At 29.4% G+C, this 17,233-nt stretch overlaps 1 protein-coding gene across 1 annotated transcript; it reads left to right on the forward strand.

Moving 5' to 3' along the window:
- Positions 1-13,935: 13,935 nt before the first annotated feature.
- Positions 13,936-16,927, forward strand: LOC132934483 (sodium-dependent nutrient amino acid transporter 1-like). Its single transcript, XM_061000783.1, has 2 exons — positions 13,936-13,968; positions 16,703-16,927. Exons 1-2 carry the CDS (start codon positions 13,936-13,938, stop codon positions 16,925-16,927), a joined length of 258 nt encoding a protein of 85 aa, XP_060856766.1.
- The last annotated feature ends 306 nt before the right edge of the window (positions 16,928-17,233 follow it).

The following is a 17,233-nucleotide window of genomic DNA, read 5'->3' on the forward strand; positions in this document are numbered from 1 at the left end:
ACTAATATAATACCACTTCGGGTTATTTTACAACCACACAATTAACACAACTGTGATCAAGAATTTGAGACGACTCTATTATAACGACTCAAGAATAACATGATAATTACACAATTTATAAATATTAATGTTTTAAATTAACATTTAAATTATATTTTTGATTTAAATATAAAATAATTGAGTAATAACCTAAAAAATTATCCCCTCCATTTGATCGGACCTGAACGTACCTAACCGTTTTCTGAATCCAAATGCAATCGTAGACAGAATGTGTTAAAATTGACCATTCATAGTCTAACGTTCAGTTTTTGGCCATGAATAATACAATGACAATATATTAATATTCATCATATTACATGATGATATTAATCACGATAGAAATAATTAAGCATTTAAGCCCTGTAATGATAATATAAGTCCTATAGTAGGTACAGCCGTGATGAATATTATCCTGTGAAAAATCAGTCCTGTTGACATAAAGTTAATTAATTAATTAATTAATAATAATTCCTTAGAGCGGTATTTTATCCCCCGTTCTCTATAATTTATTCACCGCAGATTAACCAATCACACTAAATACATCAGTAGCAGACTATGACGACGACAAAGTAATCATCTCTATGATCTCTATCATCTCTATCTCCACTCATAGCCTCTGCAAACCTTTAAAATCGCCTAGACCTTATGGAGAACTGTACACCAAATGGAGATTCAAAATAGCAAGTCTACGGACACCACCTTTACACTTAGACTAGCTCATTCTCCTGAGGTAACCCTATATGGTGCACCAATCCCATCCTCTTCTACAGTTAAATACCTTGGTCTTACACTAGATAAAAGATTAACATGGTCCCACCATATTAGAGCAAAAAGACTCACTGAAAAACCGTTATGGCGTTATCGTATCCTCAAACCTCTGATCTCTAATAAACACACCTCCCATAATATCAAACTCCTCATCTCCAAAACATTACCTACTATAACCAATCTGGACTTACGGCATCTAATTATGGGGAAGTGCAAAAAAGACAAATTTAAATAAAATTCAATCCTTCCAAAACATTGCGCTAAGAAAATTAATCAATCCTTTCCAATCACATATCTAATCATACTCTCCACACAGACCTGAAATTAAAAACAATTCATGAAGTATTCAAACACTTTTATAAAAGATTCCACAACCGTCTTTCCTCCCACTCACACCCTTTAATTAAAGACCTTTTCTCCCAGGAAACCTTCCTAGACGCCTAAAATGCAAATGGTTGCAGAGACCTTTTACAATTTTAACTTGAAAAAAAAAATGTCTGAATAAATTAATTAGTTTCATAATTTTACTGTGGCTTTTTACTTTAATATATAATATCTGCACCGTTACTTATAAACGCAGGGCAGGCTTTAAAGATGGTTCAAGCTGTGCCGTGGCAGAAAGAGCTTGTGAATTGTTGCAAAAATAAATTATTGGGTCCATTGTTCATATATTCGTCTAATGGTTCAGATTCATCTATAGGCTTAAAATCGGGCAATCTCTGAGGCCTCAAAGTAACACTTGCCCAGACAGAAATGTGTACTGATAATATTAAAATAATATTTTTATACAAGAAATTGCTGTTCATGCTACACCTACTAAATTGGCCCCACAAATTCATTTCGCACATAGCGCCAATATTATCCTAACTGTTATAAACGTATAATCAGAGACTCTGCACCGGTAATTAGCTTACTATTGTTATCATAATAATAACACGAATACTTTCAGTGGTGCCTATTATTTTCTAATACGAATAAATATTAACATAAATAATAAATAAAAATAATCTCTGTTGACAAAATAATAACATTGTTGTATTGGATTCTCCACAGGCTCGTTTGTGGTCAAATTCTTGATTATGGTCGTGCTGATCGGCATCCCGTGGTGTTTCATGGAAATCGCCGTGGGACAGTATTCGGGCAGAGGTCCGACGGCGATCGGCGACATGGTGCCCATCGGCAAAGGTGCGGAAAGTCCGGCAGTCGGACTTTGTCGGGTTTTTCTTTCTTCTCGATTGTTTTTTTTTGTTTTTTTGTTTTTTTATGTTTTATCTTTATCTCTTCGCAACAATACGCTGCTGTTTCCATCTCATCGTGTTCACGTTTCTGTCCGTTTCGGTTTATCCAGGCGTAGCGGTGGCCATGGGTTACATCTGTTTTTTAAACGTTATCTGTTATAGCCCCATACAGTCTAGATGTCTATTTTACATGTATTGGTCGCTGCCCGAATCCGATCAGCTGCCGTGGAAGCGGTGCATTACCCCCAACGACTCGTTATGCTTAACCGATGACAGGAAACTGGGACTGTGCACCGAATGCAAGACGGTCGGCATCGATTTACAGGTGCCAGCCGAGAATTTCTATCTGTGAGTCGATATCGGCAATATAATAATGACGTGTGTAATATTATTATATCGTTCAAAACCCGACGCTTCCGTATCGATTTAATACCCCCCACTGGAGAACGATTGGTACGTATTATACCGCGATTATATAGTGGTATGACTTCAGACTTTTGTCCAACCCGTAATTAAAAATATTATATAAAAGTAAAAAAAATATAATACATATCGATGGGTAATTAACTTGAAATTAATGAATAATATAGGTACTTTGTTAATATTATAATATAATAGGTAATCTGGTTATATCAGGTATAGGAACGTTATAGTTTCAACAACTTAATCAAAATTAGTAAAATACGGAGAGAAGTTTGTACACATTAAACATTTAAACGTATTTCATATAATATCTACCTTTATATAAGACAAAGAAAAAATGGCGTCTTATTACTCCTATTAAACGTGTATTAAATAATTTGTGTACGAAATATTAATTATTGGGTATTTGAGTAGTATACATTTGTATATTCTGAGCCAGCTCGGTTTTTTTCCGCAATAATTATACCATGTTCAAGGGGGAATGTACCACTCAGAGTACACCGATTTTACCGTATTACACAATACACATCACGGGCAGATTACACACTCGTTGTCCACCTATTTGCGGCTCGAACAAAAATATTTTCCCTGCTACATTTTACAGGGAGATTTCGCAATTTTTGTCCACGAATTCTCCGCTCACGCTCTAAATTGTAATCAGTAATAGATTTGGTGAAAAAAATCGATAAAAATCATTATTTGGAGTGAATACGGTAAATATTATCGAGTAAGTGGCAAAACCAATTTTGAGTGTGCAATCTCCCTGTAATTTTAAAATACGGTAAATATTTTTGCGTGAGTCGTAAATAGGTGGGAAACGAGTATGTAAAATCCCCGTGATGTTTAACACGGTAAAATCCGTGTCCTCTGAGCGGGACATTCCCCCCTTGAACTTGGTGTAATTATCATGGAGAAAAAACGAGCTGGCTCAGCCAATATAAATGTACACTACTTATGTAGTAAATAATTATTTGACTACGTGTGTAATGTATATCAATGTCTATGTTTTTTTTTTTTTAATTGTTGTATTATTTTTACCAGAAATGAAATTGTAAGGATGGAAAAAGGCATTCTCTACGGTGGAATCGGTAAATTCAACGTACCATTATTGTTTTGTCTTGTAATTTCATGGATAATCAACTACCTATTGCTCATTGCATCCAACGACCTCATGAAATACGTATGCAAATTTACGTAAAATTAGTCATTATTTGATAGTTCAAATTGTCAAGGCTGGGCATTAACGAGTTAAAAAGTTAAAGTTAAGTTAAAAAGTTAATTTTATTTTAACTTTTTAACTTAACTAGTTACTTTTGGCTTTTCGTTAACTTAACTGTTAACTTACTAAATTTCTTTCTTAATTAACGTGAAATAAACGAGTTAATTTTTCATTTTAAGAAGTAAGTTAAGTTAATTTATTGTGTTTTTAATTTTATAATATTTCACTATTTCAGTCTATTTCAGTCTATATTGTTTTCATGTCAAAAAATATGTATCATAAATTGTTTAAAGTTAAAAATTTATATCATTCAAATCTAACTTATATGGAAATACTGTATGAAGTATTAACATCATATCCTATTATTTAGTTTTGGGTTGGGCAAAAATTAAATACGCTAGCGTTGTATAAACAAATTAACTTTTTTTTAACTTACTAAAAAGTTAACAAAAAGTGTGAATTAACTTTTAACTTTTTTTTATTGGTGCATATTAACTTAACTTAACTGAGTTAAAAAAAATCATTAACTTGCCCAGCCTTGCAAATTGTATTGTGGTTTCATCATGTTTAAAATTATACATATAGTCAATATTATGTATAGGTTTACTTTTGAGTCATTATTTTCTTGCACTCGTATATTATAACATTAAATATTTTAATAAGTATACTTAACACATGATTGTAAATATTGGAAGAGTTCAATACAATATTTGTTTAGTTAAAATTGGAAGAAAACTGTATGATGCACATCAAAATATCAAAAAGTTAGATACCGCATTGTCTATTCCTCAGATTAAGGGGCATGCAAACTGCAAAGTCTCTAAAAATATTTCCAAATTTAGAATCATGTTCTAATTTGCAAAAAAAGGATAACCATAATATAAAAATTATATATTATCATAAAATGTTATAATATATTATACTACCTAGGTATAGTATTATAGCCTATATGTACCTGCGATTCCGTTGTGTGTGATTGTTATGTATTTTAACTAGATTGATAATAATAATATACAATACATTTAAAATACCTACAAATTATTGACCTATATAATTATATACCAATTATTGAAAAACAATACCAAAAGAATCCATTTCATTTTATAGGTGCATATATTCGGTTCGATTGCGCCGTTTACTTTGCTGGCGTTCGTGTTGTTCTTCATAATGACGGACCACGAAGCATGGGGTGGTTTTGATTTGCTGTTTGACACGAGCACGATCGACTTTCTAGATCTTCAGGTACCTACCTCCAAACCAATAACGTGCACATCGTTATTTGGGCACAAAACGATATTTTTACCTGTGAAATGGGGGAAAGACACTTTTGGTAGATATGTTTTTCAGACACCAAAAGTAAATGTAACGTTTGGGTAAATCATAATTTTAAAATAATACCACGTTTGGGTACAAACATTTAGGTTAAAAACATGGACCAATGTCATAAATATTTTCTAATACCATTATCAAGTCTAAATTCATTCAATTTTTGGGCTACATTTCTCAATTTTCTCAATATGATAAAGCCACATAGGTTAAATGTATGTATTCCCATATATCATTAGATTATATCGAAGAATTCAAACCTGCACATTTCAGATAAACCAAACTGCACACTTATAGTCAGTTAAAACCATACATATTTAGTAAGTAAAAACTAGCACACTTTTTTAAGTTTATTGGATCTAAATTACCACACAATTTATACAGTGAAACTTCCATATAACGAACTTCCATTTAACGAAATTTTCTGTTTAACGAAATATTTTTAAGAACTATGACCTTCATTGTTAATTACACGTAAATTTATCTCCAAATAACGAATCTGATGTTTCTATATAACGAAATAATTATTCGATAAAAACCAGTTTTTGTAAATGTTGTCACTATCAAATTGATAGTTTATGTCATAGTTCTTGAACAGAGAACAACAATCACTCTGCGAGATTGTATTTCTAAGGTATCGGAAACTTGGAGAAGTATTTTTTTAAGACTTGACGATATAGAAACTTTTTACGAAAGAAGGACAATTTTCAAAAATAATAAGCAAACAAAACTATTACTGATTATTTCTTTTAAATTATATTTAAGGTTAAAAATTAATTAAGCTGTAATATGATGTTTGATGTTGTTTTTACATACATACAATATACATAATAAAAAAATAATAAAAAAAAAGTTGAAAAAAATACGTAATTCTATTTAACGAATTCCTCTATATAACGAATTTTTTTTTGCTGCTTATTCGACTTCGTTATATGGAAGTTTCACTGTAATAACTTAAAATCTATATATTTTTAAATGTAAAATGTTTTATTTATTTCATTAAACAATATTACTGTCAGCTAAGTATTCAACATAATAATTAAATACGAATTCAATAATTTTTTACATGTTACAAAAAAAATTTCACCTTATTTGTAAACATCAGTAATTTTTCATTTTAAGTGGTAAGAATATCACAATTTAAAACAAAATTTTGAAATAAAACATTAATATACTAAAACAGCGGTTCCCAACTTTTTTAGTTATGTTGATCACCAATTATGTAAATAAAACTTTGAAGCTAATAGATGTATTAAACATTTTCTAATGTTTAGTATATTTTATAACATTTTTAAATTAGGGGCTTCTACATTTTTTTTTTTTTGCACCGGGGCCCTAAGAGTTCAAGATCCGGCACTGCATCTGATCTGTGGAAATAAAATAGTGTGGGGTTGTAACCCACACTAAACGTGTGTGCAATTTTTTAAGCAATAAAACTATAAAGTGCTCTCTAAAATGGTCGATCGAAAATTTGTCAATGAGTTGAAATAATAAGTGTGGGTTTTGGATGTAATACCGTCTGTATACGTGTATACGTGGTACAATAGTGACTTCTCACATTAATCAATAATTTTATAATTTTTCATTTATTACTAGCATTAAACATTCATATTTCATTTTTATTTTAAATTCAATATTATAAAAAATATTCAGTCTATGTAAGCCTTTTCAATTAATATTCACCACACCACAAAATCCCAAATAAATCGTCAGGCACAACGAGAGCACCATTCGCTGCACACCTGTGCGCACGCCTATAACAAATGCGGTTTTTTCTCATAGGTCATATAGGTATTATGATACCATTTTAATGGGAAATGTTAAATTTCTATAAAAGTAGGATATTATATCTTCTACAGAGACATAATATTAACTCCTACACGAGATATTTTTAATTCCTATTCAAGCTTTTATTAAAAAGTTTGATGAAAAAATAATGTATATAAGACAGTCTTATTATTTTTATAAAAACATCAGTTCTTTAATATTTATTATACATTATTACATATTATTTAGTCGTGGCGGAGGGCCGCTGAACAAGTGCTGTACTCGCTGGACGTCGGTACGGGACATTTGATAATTTACGGGGCAAACCGCAGTTTCCACAACAATATATTAGGTGGGGTGCTGCTGGTAGCTTTGCTGGACATTGTTTGCGCCATTGCTGCAACCATAGTAGTATTCGCTACAGCCAATATCGAATCCACTAAATTTCACATCGAGTTCAGTTTGGTGTTTAAATCCGGTAAGCTAACGACGTTCCCACATTAATACCTACCTATAAGTTATAACCTACCTCTGAGGCGTGCCCAAGATTTGGGTTTGGGGGAGGTCCATTTTTTTAAACATAATATTATATGTTTTTTATTTTATAAAAATAAAACTTCAATTTGAAGTTTGATTGGACCCCCCATTCATAATATAGTGGTTGGATAATAATGAACATCTAGTAGATATACCTACAACAATAAATTAGTAGATATGCAATACTCGCCGACCACCGTTTTCATATACAAAATTATTAAAAGAGACGATAACTATACTTTTATTTTAAAGTGTGTTCTGAAAATATTATAATTTATGAATATAGTTGATTTGAAAAGTACTAAGAATTTTTTGATCTACCCCAAAGTACCAACTATAGTTACGATTTTCTATCAAAAACCATCCTCATTTAGAATTTAAGATTTTTTTTAATGCTCATAAATATGACGTTAAACACACAAAAAACACATATTATTGGATTAGGTTAATCATTCTCTACTCAAAATCTAAAATATAGGTAATAAACTCAATCAGGCCCGATCAGAATATAGTTTACATATCAAATTTATGCTACCCGAATAATTGGTGCCGAGCTTTCAACCGGTTTAAAATATAACATGTTATCGAAAATAAGATTTAAGTACAATGGACATTTATAAAATATTTATGTTGGCATGAACATAACTCAAAAACATATTATATAAACGACTATACTTGTCACAATTATCCAAAAATAATATTACTATACTGTTCTATGATATAATAATGACAATACGACATAGGTAATACATTCGATGAAAGGCCGGGCACGTTGTTTTATATTAAATTTATATTATCCTGCAAATTACAATTACCAATATTGTATTTATTGTATGTTTATTGTATAACCAGACATTGCAGACATTTTTATTAATAACTACAATGTTATATTTATATAAGACGCCAGTATTAAGTATTAATATTTTAATAATAATACAATAATTATATAAAACAATTTGTAATACCCATGTGCATCAAAACCTTTTGTATAAAATGTCAATGATTAAAATAAAATAAACTTACAATATTTAAATTATTTAAAATATAATAAAACATAAAAACTAAAATTGATACCAAAGTTATCCAAATATATGGTGAGGTTTATAATTAAATCAACTGAGAAACGAAAACAAAAATCGTAGGAAATTTAAATCTACTGTTTTTGTGTACAATTTCACGTTCGTAACGTCTTACTTTGGACGTTCGTAACTTTGGCTTCTTTTAGCCATCGATGTAGGTTCTGTTTACAGAATACAATATTATAAAATAGCTACATATTAACTACGTGATATTTATATATATATACATATTTTACAGGTCCTGGTATGTTTTTCATCGCTATCTCACGTGTCCTCGCCGATCTACCCTTCCCAAGACTGTTGAATTTCGTGTCGTTTTTAATTTTGTTCGTCGTCTGCATACTTACTCAGGTTAGTTGGTACAGCAAATCAAACGCGTTATTGTGTTATGATACACATTAAACCGGAATTGTGTTCGTAAATTTCCACAATACATGAATCTAACAAAAATATATAAATACAAATAATTACGATGTGATTAATTCGTATGTGTAGTACCCATAAATCTACTACCTGTCTAAAACCAGCTGGCAGGGATCAAAATAAGTTAAACCGGTTTTCTGAAAAACCTGTTAAAACCGCGGTTTTTCAGGCTTTAATCCCCAGTTAAAAACCGTAACCGAAACCTAAAAATCTTAAAATAACCGTTTACAAAACCCAAACCAAAACCATAGAATTGAAAAACCGTTCTTAAAACTGACTAAAATTTAAAACTGGTTTCTTCGAATTTTATAAAGTTAATTAACTACATTATTTATAATTCTAGTTAAAACGAGTATTTTTATGCGAAGAATATATTTTGTTTCAATCCCGACGCTATTACCGAGTATTACGAAATATTAATAGGTAATATGAATATTATTATACATATTTATATTTTATAATATTATTACCTTACTTATTGATTCAAAATTAAATAGAAATATCACAATTGTTATTTTGTTCACCCCTATACGGTTATGCACGCCTGTATGGTTGTTATTTGAGTATTTCTGTATATTATTATTTATTAATATTCTTAAAATTGTTTCGTATTTGACTGATCCATGTCTGTCCCACAGTCATCAATTGCTTATTCAGGCTTATCAGTCTCCTTAGCTAGTGGGTCCCCTGAATTACAAATGTGTGTAGCAAATCTTATAAGTTATAACGTTTATTTGAGTTTTGAAAGTAACAATATATTTTCAATAGTCCAATACACACATTTATTATCCATTTAAATTATTATTTTCTTCAAATATCATAAGCATTAATCACATAATAAGAGATTTATTATAGTGTAATATAGTGTAATGCTATTGTAAATAACAATTAAATATTAATGTAATCGAATAATGATTTCAATCATATGTTGGTACAACATATTAAATTTAACAACGCGAAATCAGTTATGCTGAATGTAAATTTGGTATATTGAATGTACCTCATAGGTGCAATTTGGGTTAAACTTATGGGGATGCTAGATTTATGTAGACGAAAGTGATCCGTGGGGGCTTTGCCTCCCATACCCCCCTCCAATCATACATCTTCATTAAACTAACTTATTAAAGTCCATGCAATCTCTATTAATTTTTCATCAAAACGACCTTAGAAACTGACAAAAAGTACTTCTAAAGGTTAGATTTAAAAAATGTGAAGATTCTTGATTTGGTAAAAAACTTTACTCTGCGTTGTTCGGAGCATATATCTTATATTTTTAACAGTTTATTTCTGTCAATAATTTGCTAAATTTAAAAAGTGATCCAAACAATGCAAAGTAATCTATTGTTCATACATTCAAACATCCATAGGTGTGCGCAAATCTTATTTCCAGGGGAAAGAACAAGCATTTTATTACCGGTGCCAGTGGAAATATTTTTTAGGAGAAGTGTTAAGTAGGACAAAATTATTAGTTAACATCATTAATATAACATTTATCAAACAATGTTATAGCAAATTTAATAAGTAAGTTATAATAAAAATATCAAACTTAAGCTTTATACTTATATTCACATTATTAATTATTATTTATTAAAGTTAACACAACAAATGTAAATTTAATTACATTGTTAATTATATAAAAACAAAAATAATGTAATGCTAATGACCAAGTTGTCAAATAGAAATTGTATACATTCCAAGACCAATAGAAAAAAAAACAAAAATGTATACATAATAATTAATAATATTTATTATACTAGCTGTCCCTCCCGGCGTTGCCCGGGCAAAAGTTACCTCAGGTTAGGTAACTAATAGTTGGAAATAGCCAATATTATAACTTATGTGTATAAGTTCAAGGACTCAAAAATGAATTAATTGTATATATATTTTAGCTGATCCCGCCGTTCATTGCGTTGCTCGTTAAAATATGTACCAACTCTATAGGATTCAAACTTTGTTCAATTCGTTTATTCAATATTCGGTGTATGATGTTCAAAACTTAAAAATTTTCATCGATCATCTTGAATATATAATTACCCGAGAGACACGCTTGTATGTATTGTATGCGTGAGACACATAGTATATTTTCAGGTAGGCAATCCACCTGCGGTGGATTGCAGACTCCTCGAAGTGCGTACGTAATTACGAATGTTTTATTAACACGTTGATATTACGATGTGCATGTGTCGACAAATTAGTCTTGGGAATACCGTTTTTACTAAGCTACATAGCTACAGGTCTAACATTATATTCATTATTCAATCATGACCAATAGCAACCTTACAATAAACAAAAATATATTATTATTTAGTTTCTGTTCTTACTGGACAGATGGCACATCCAAATTTCCTACTTTTCCGGTGGATTTTCTTAAAATTATCTTACTTAAGAGTTAAAAACCTTCTCCTGGCAATATTACGAACACAACAAAAAAAGAATTAGCGAAATCGGTGCAGCCGTTTACGTGTGATGGAGCGTCCAAGGCAAATTTATATAAAGAGATTAATTTATCATAAGTAAATGCCGACATTTCACGGCGACGCCATAGAACAACACGTGGTTCATCTAAATTTTCGTCAATAGGAAAATCGTGAATATTGTTAATAATATCATTAATAATATCGACTATATCACTATCATTAAATGCAAAGTTGTTATTAATATTGTTATCATTAATACTACTAACCAGTCTACGTAACAGGCCATTATTTATAATAATTGATAACTCCTTTGTTTATTACGTTAGAGACTCGATCGAATGCCATAAAACTTCTCCGCAATGAGCTCTTCAATTTTAAAAAAAAAAATCATAACGATCGGTTCAGTAGAGAATCCGAGAATATAGGCCTCAAAGGTTGTCATTTTCACATTTATATATAAAAATTATTATTATCTAGATTCTAGAGTATCATTATTCTCTCGTAGTGAGTTAATATTTTAAATTGTTGAAGCATATCATCCATATTTATATTATTAGCTAAATTTTGATCAATGAAAATTGTTAGTTATTGACTATTGTACAAAGTAACTTTGTTTTAGTTAAACTCGATTTTTAAAATGATCAACTAATAACTACTGGAATAGTTACACGTTTTTAATAGACTTTCCTTTTCTTTACTAATGTAATCACAATTTCATTACCTTCGCATAATTTTACTTTTAGAACTTTTTTATAAATATCACCAAAAAGAAATTCGGTATTTCTCATATTATCAAGTGATATTTAATGTTTATAAAAATGCACTAACTTTTAATATCTGACATAATACAGGGTCTAGCGCATATTAATCTTAATATTAACAATTATAATATAATATAATATATTATTATCTACCTATATTCTTATTCAAATAGCCGATTATTATTCTTATTATTATTATTAATTATTTTTATTATGGAAATTATAAGGTTTTAGAAATAAATGTATCCAAATACCTTATACCTATGACATAATATTATAGACACTAAAGATTTGGTGGTGTTAATATGAGTTTTGGAGCACCCCCCAAATTGCGCCTAGAGTTATATAAATTGGAAATATTTTAGGTAATTAGGCACAGCTCTTAATAGTTAATAGATAATAAAATTATGGTCTACAGTTATTAGGTACAGGAAAATGAAAACCAAAATTTTCAAAAACCTTTCCATAAACCAAAACTGAAAATTCTCAAAAACCGTTCTCAATACCGATAAATTTAAAAAACCTTTTTTGTAACTGGACCCAAAACAAAAAAATTTGAAAAACTAATCTTAAACCCAAAACCAAAACATGAAAATGTAGAAAACCGTTCTCGAAAACCGAGACCGTAACCGTTAAAATATGAAAATATGGTTTCGATCCCTGCCAGCAGTAAATAACAAAGGTACCTACAGAAAATTATGTTACAGTCGAAGCACTTTCAATATTATTGAAGGTAAAATATCTTTACAGAGGGTACGAAAATAAAAAACCATCACAGTCATCAGCCCTCACGACACGATAGATAGCGTAATGGTAAAAACCATGTGTACGATGTTTCTGGTTCGATCCCGGTCGGAAAAACCAGCTTTTTTGCATTTTTCTGATACAAAATATATTTATTAATTTTTATGTTTATACAAAACAAAGATGTATACAACACTAGCTATTGTGTTGTGATGGTTTTTTTCGTACCCTCTGTTTCACATCATCCGTGCGTACTCAAAATACGTGACTTTTTTACTATCCTTCATCTTATGTTATTAATTATTATAGAGTTTTAAAACATCATGATATTTATTTTTGTTTTTTCTTTGTGTATTTTAGTATGATTATAAATATAAATTACGTTCCACTAAGATATTGTTTTTTAAGCTTTAGTAATTATTTGATATTGCATCTTAAATTATGCAAAGTATTATACCGTATACATGTTGTAACATTAACAAACTATGTAAGTATTTTCATTCAGTATAATTTATATATTTTATAGAGAAACAATATACTTTAAAAATGTATTATACTATAATAGGCATGACTTATGTCTTATATTATTAATATTTTATGATTGTTAAACTGTAAGATAACCTTCATATTAATAGTAGTTTATTACTCATAAAATTATAATATAAACACATTTCCTAATAATAACATTTATTAGTACTTACATAAATATATATGTTATATTAAAATGTTAAATGTAGGTAGAATGCCTTCGAGGCTTAAATTAATTTGAAAAAAAATATCAATATTTCAAACTCATAACTCGATTTATTATTATTGATTGTTTACATTTAGTGCTTAGTGTATGTGTTTTAAAATGATCGAACCTATAATTTAATTATGATACAACAGTCAATAGTGTTTATAAAAGCTAAATAACTTTACGAATGTGATTGGTCAACCTATATAGCGTTGACTATAATTAAGCAGCGATAACATTTACCCGGTATTAATATTTGTTAGTTGTACATTCAACGAACTTAATATTTTCAAAATGTTCAATAACTGCCCTATTTACGTGTATATTTTTCAACTAACTGTTTTCATGTTTTTCCTCAGCTGTCCTTCTTGAAACCTGTGATTTATTTGTGGAATGTTTATTTCCCAAATTACAGCCAACAACGACCTCACTTTCGCGCTGGTATATTGTGTGGCACCATGTTCGTATTGTCGTTAGTAACAGTGACTAAGGTAATATTTATTCTATTGCATATTATACACTTTATTAGAAAATAATATATGAAATATGGTGAGGGTGTTCATATATCACCAGGTCACCCCCCCTCCCCCAAGGAAAACACTACCAAACCACCACTGCAGATATAATATAACTATCTACTAATAACTAATAGATACATACATTTATTTTTTGTAATGCCCTTATAATAAAACGTTGTACATGAAGAGATTACATCAGTGTTGAAGAATATATCGTTTACGACCAGACATGTGACCCTCGGATCATTTTTTATGGTCGATGGATACCAATATTAATGGTCAATAAATTGTAAAAATATATAAATAAAAATAGTGTGTACCTACAACTGTCCATCACGACTTCTACGTCTTATTTTCTGATATGTAATTGAATAACCTATTGTATAGTTCCTATTGTAAGTAATGATTTTCAAATGAGAAATTGAGAACCATCTATTTAATTGTAATTGTTAAGATGATATTTTTGAAAATGTTGACGAAAATACAAACGAGAAGTTTCTGATTTATTAAACGTATATAAATGTACAAGGGATAATAATATTGCTTAAAAAAGGTTTTACAAAACTATAAAAGAGATATGGCTTATAGGAATAATGAAGAGCAAAAGGATTGAATAATGGATGGGTAGGACATGTCTGGCGTGCAGAAGGTAAAATGATTAAATAAAATAACTTTATTGGTACCGGATAGGAAGAAACAGGGACTGGAACCTTTAGGATTTAAGCTTTTAGGTTCGGTTCTTATAAAAAAGATATAATAGGTTCCGGTTCCGATTCCGGTTCTTAAAATTACAAAATATGGGTTCCGATTTCGGTTCCGGTTAATTCCGGTTCTTACCGGTTCTTAAAAATGAATTTTTTCAAAAATTATCTATTGCTTATCAGGTAAATTTTTTACTCATTGAATCATAACTTGGCCCAGTCTTATAAAAGATACTTTTAAAATGTTATTTAAATACAAATACAAATACATCCATTCAAAAAGTATTTAAAATACATTCCAAATACTTTTTTAATTTTACTCAATTTATTTCAGTTTGCAAAATTAATTTTATAATTGCTAATTTAAAATAGTGTAATGTTAGTTTGTTACATTCATCCAGATATTATTAGAACTTTTTGAACCTCCTTCTTAAATTTATACTGGGAAATTAAAACTAATAAAACTGGCTAAATAATAATTTTGAAATCATTTATTATTAGGTGGGTAATTAAAGAATTAAACAGTTATTAATAAAATCAGAAATTAATTTAATAATTTTACTAGGTAAGAAATTATTAATTTAAGAAGTGTAATCAATTTTCAAAAATTATTGTAATTGATTAACAAGTGTACTGGGTTTAGGTCTTAGAAGTTGCTATTAACTAATAAGCAAAACAGAAAATTACAGAAAATTACATAAAAATCTAAAATATTTAATGGCCATAATAATAGCGTGACTTTTCAATAAACTCTTTCTTTTCGATAGAAGTAGAAAAACTTGTTGGGAACCTTCTATTATAATTTCTTATGTTAGCTATGAAAAGAAAAACTTTTATGAATTTCTAACAGAAAAATGAACTACAAAATTTGAAAAAATTTGAAAAAATTAAAAAAATTATCATGGCTATAAATAGCTGAAAAAGAGTTAAAATGATTTGAAAATTGCCATGCATGGAAAATGATAATATAAATATTTGGTGAACATTTTATGAGTCTACATTTATTCGTTTTGGTAATACAACAAAATATTAAAAACTGATCAATACTCGTCACACTATTAAATAGTATAAAAAATTCAAGTATTTAAAATAGTTCTATAAAAAAAATCAGAATTTGAATAAATTATTTATTAAATTAAAAATGGCGGTAAACATCCTCGGTGAATCAACCTGTATAACAATTTAAAATTATATATTTTTTTCAAATTCTTTTTATTAAAGATAAAGGCTTCAACATCTTAAGGTTATTAGCCTACAGTTGTAACAAATGTGAATAGAAATAACGTAAAGTATTTACAGATATTTACAATTTGTGATTTAAATGTATGTAATGAAAAAATGTATAAATTGCTTCAGTGTTCTCTTCGCTGAGGGCAAGTCGGAGGGATGTTGAGTTTTTGAAAATTTTCTGAGGTTCAGCGTATTTTGGGCATCTAGTGACAATGCGGTCGATCGAGAGGTTCTCCTTGCATGTGTTGCATACTGGAGCAGGTTCTTTGGTGATGAGGAAGGAATGGGTGAGGTGTGTGTGAATTATATTTTATACCCTAGTTTATGCTACCTATACTATAATATTTTTTAATAATTGTGCAGGGTCCGACCTTATGAAATTAATTAATTGACTGTCAAATTTCATATAAACTGATTTAAATAATATTCGTGTAAAATTTTAATAAATGTTTGAGTTTAAAACTTAAAATATGCCCATTCTTTGAATCTCTACTAAAAGTGTTTACTACAAGTAATAATTTGTTATAATAAGTATATTATGATGTATGTTTCTTTATGGATAAAACATTTTACCTAGGTATATGCTATCGATAAACATAAAAATAATAATGCATTTATATACCTATCTCATATCTGCAATAATTAATCGTGTACTTTTATTGTGCATTGTTTGCATTCTGCACGGTACGAACACCTGTTTGTATTATTGTTGTTGTTGCGTAAACCCACTACCTATTCGTATCTTCACTCATTATTCTTACATACATTTATCATAGGGTGGAGAAATGATTATAGCAATATTGGACGACATAGGATCCGCCATGGGAATACTCATGATTACAACTTTTGAAGCTATATTGGTATTTGGTATTTATGGCGTAAGCGAATTTTGCGTCGATCTGGCGTTCATGTCGAACAAACCACCTTCTACCATACTGAAGTTACTGTTCATCGGAAGCTCAATTTTTATTATCGTAAGACGAATTTTAAGGCGATTTTAAAATAATATTATATGGTTACGATTTCATTATCATTGCAACCTTTTTTTTTAAATCAATATCTATAATAATTGTTAACTTACTTATTTGCATTGTAACATTATCATATTTTAATTACTGCAAACAGGTTGAAACAATTTCATACGTTTTCTTTTTTTTTTTTTGATTTAATATAATGCAAAGAATATAATGATCGCATGTAGTTTCGCTTGGAATTCGCCGAGTTTTCAGTACGTAAGCTATCCAGTAACGATGTATAAAATAGCATGGATAGCGGCAATGATTACGCTATTGATTATAATGACCGCA

The sequence above is a fragment of the Metopolophium dirhodum genome, chromosome 1 (assembly GCF_019925205.1).
Source record: "Metopolophium dirhodum isolate CAU chromosome 1, ASM1992520v1, whole genome shotgun sequence".
NCBI lineage: Eukaryota > Metazoa > Arthropoda > Insecta > Hemiptera > Aphididae > Metopolophium > Metopolophium dirhodum.

Excerpts from the sequence above, each read along its gene's own strand:
- LOC132934483 (XM_061000783.1), top strand. The coding sequence starts at position 13,936 with ATGTTCGTATTGTCGTTAGTAACAGTGACTAAG. Across the intron at positions 13,969-16,702 it reads CGTTAGTAACAGTGACTAAG|GGTGGAGAAATGATTATAGC; the intron begins GTAATATTTATT and ends CATTTATCATAG.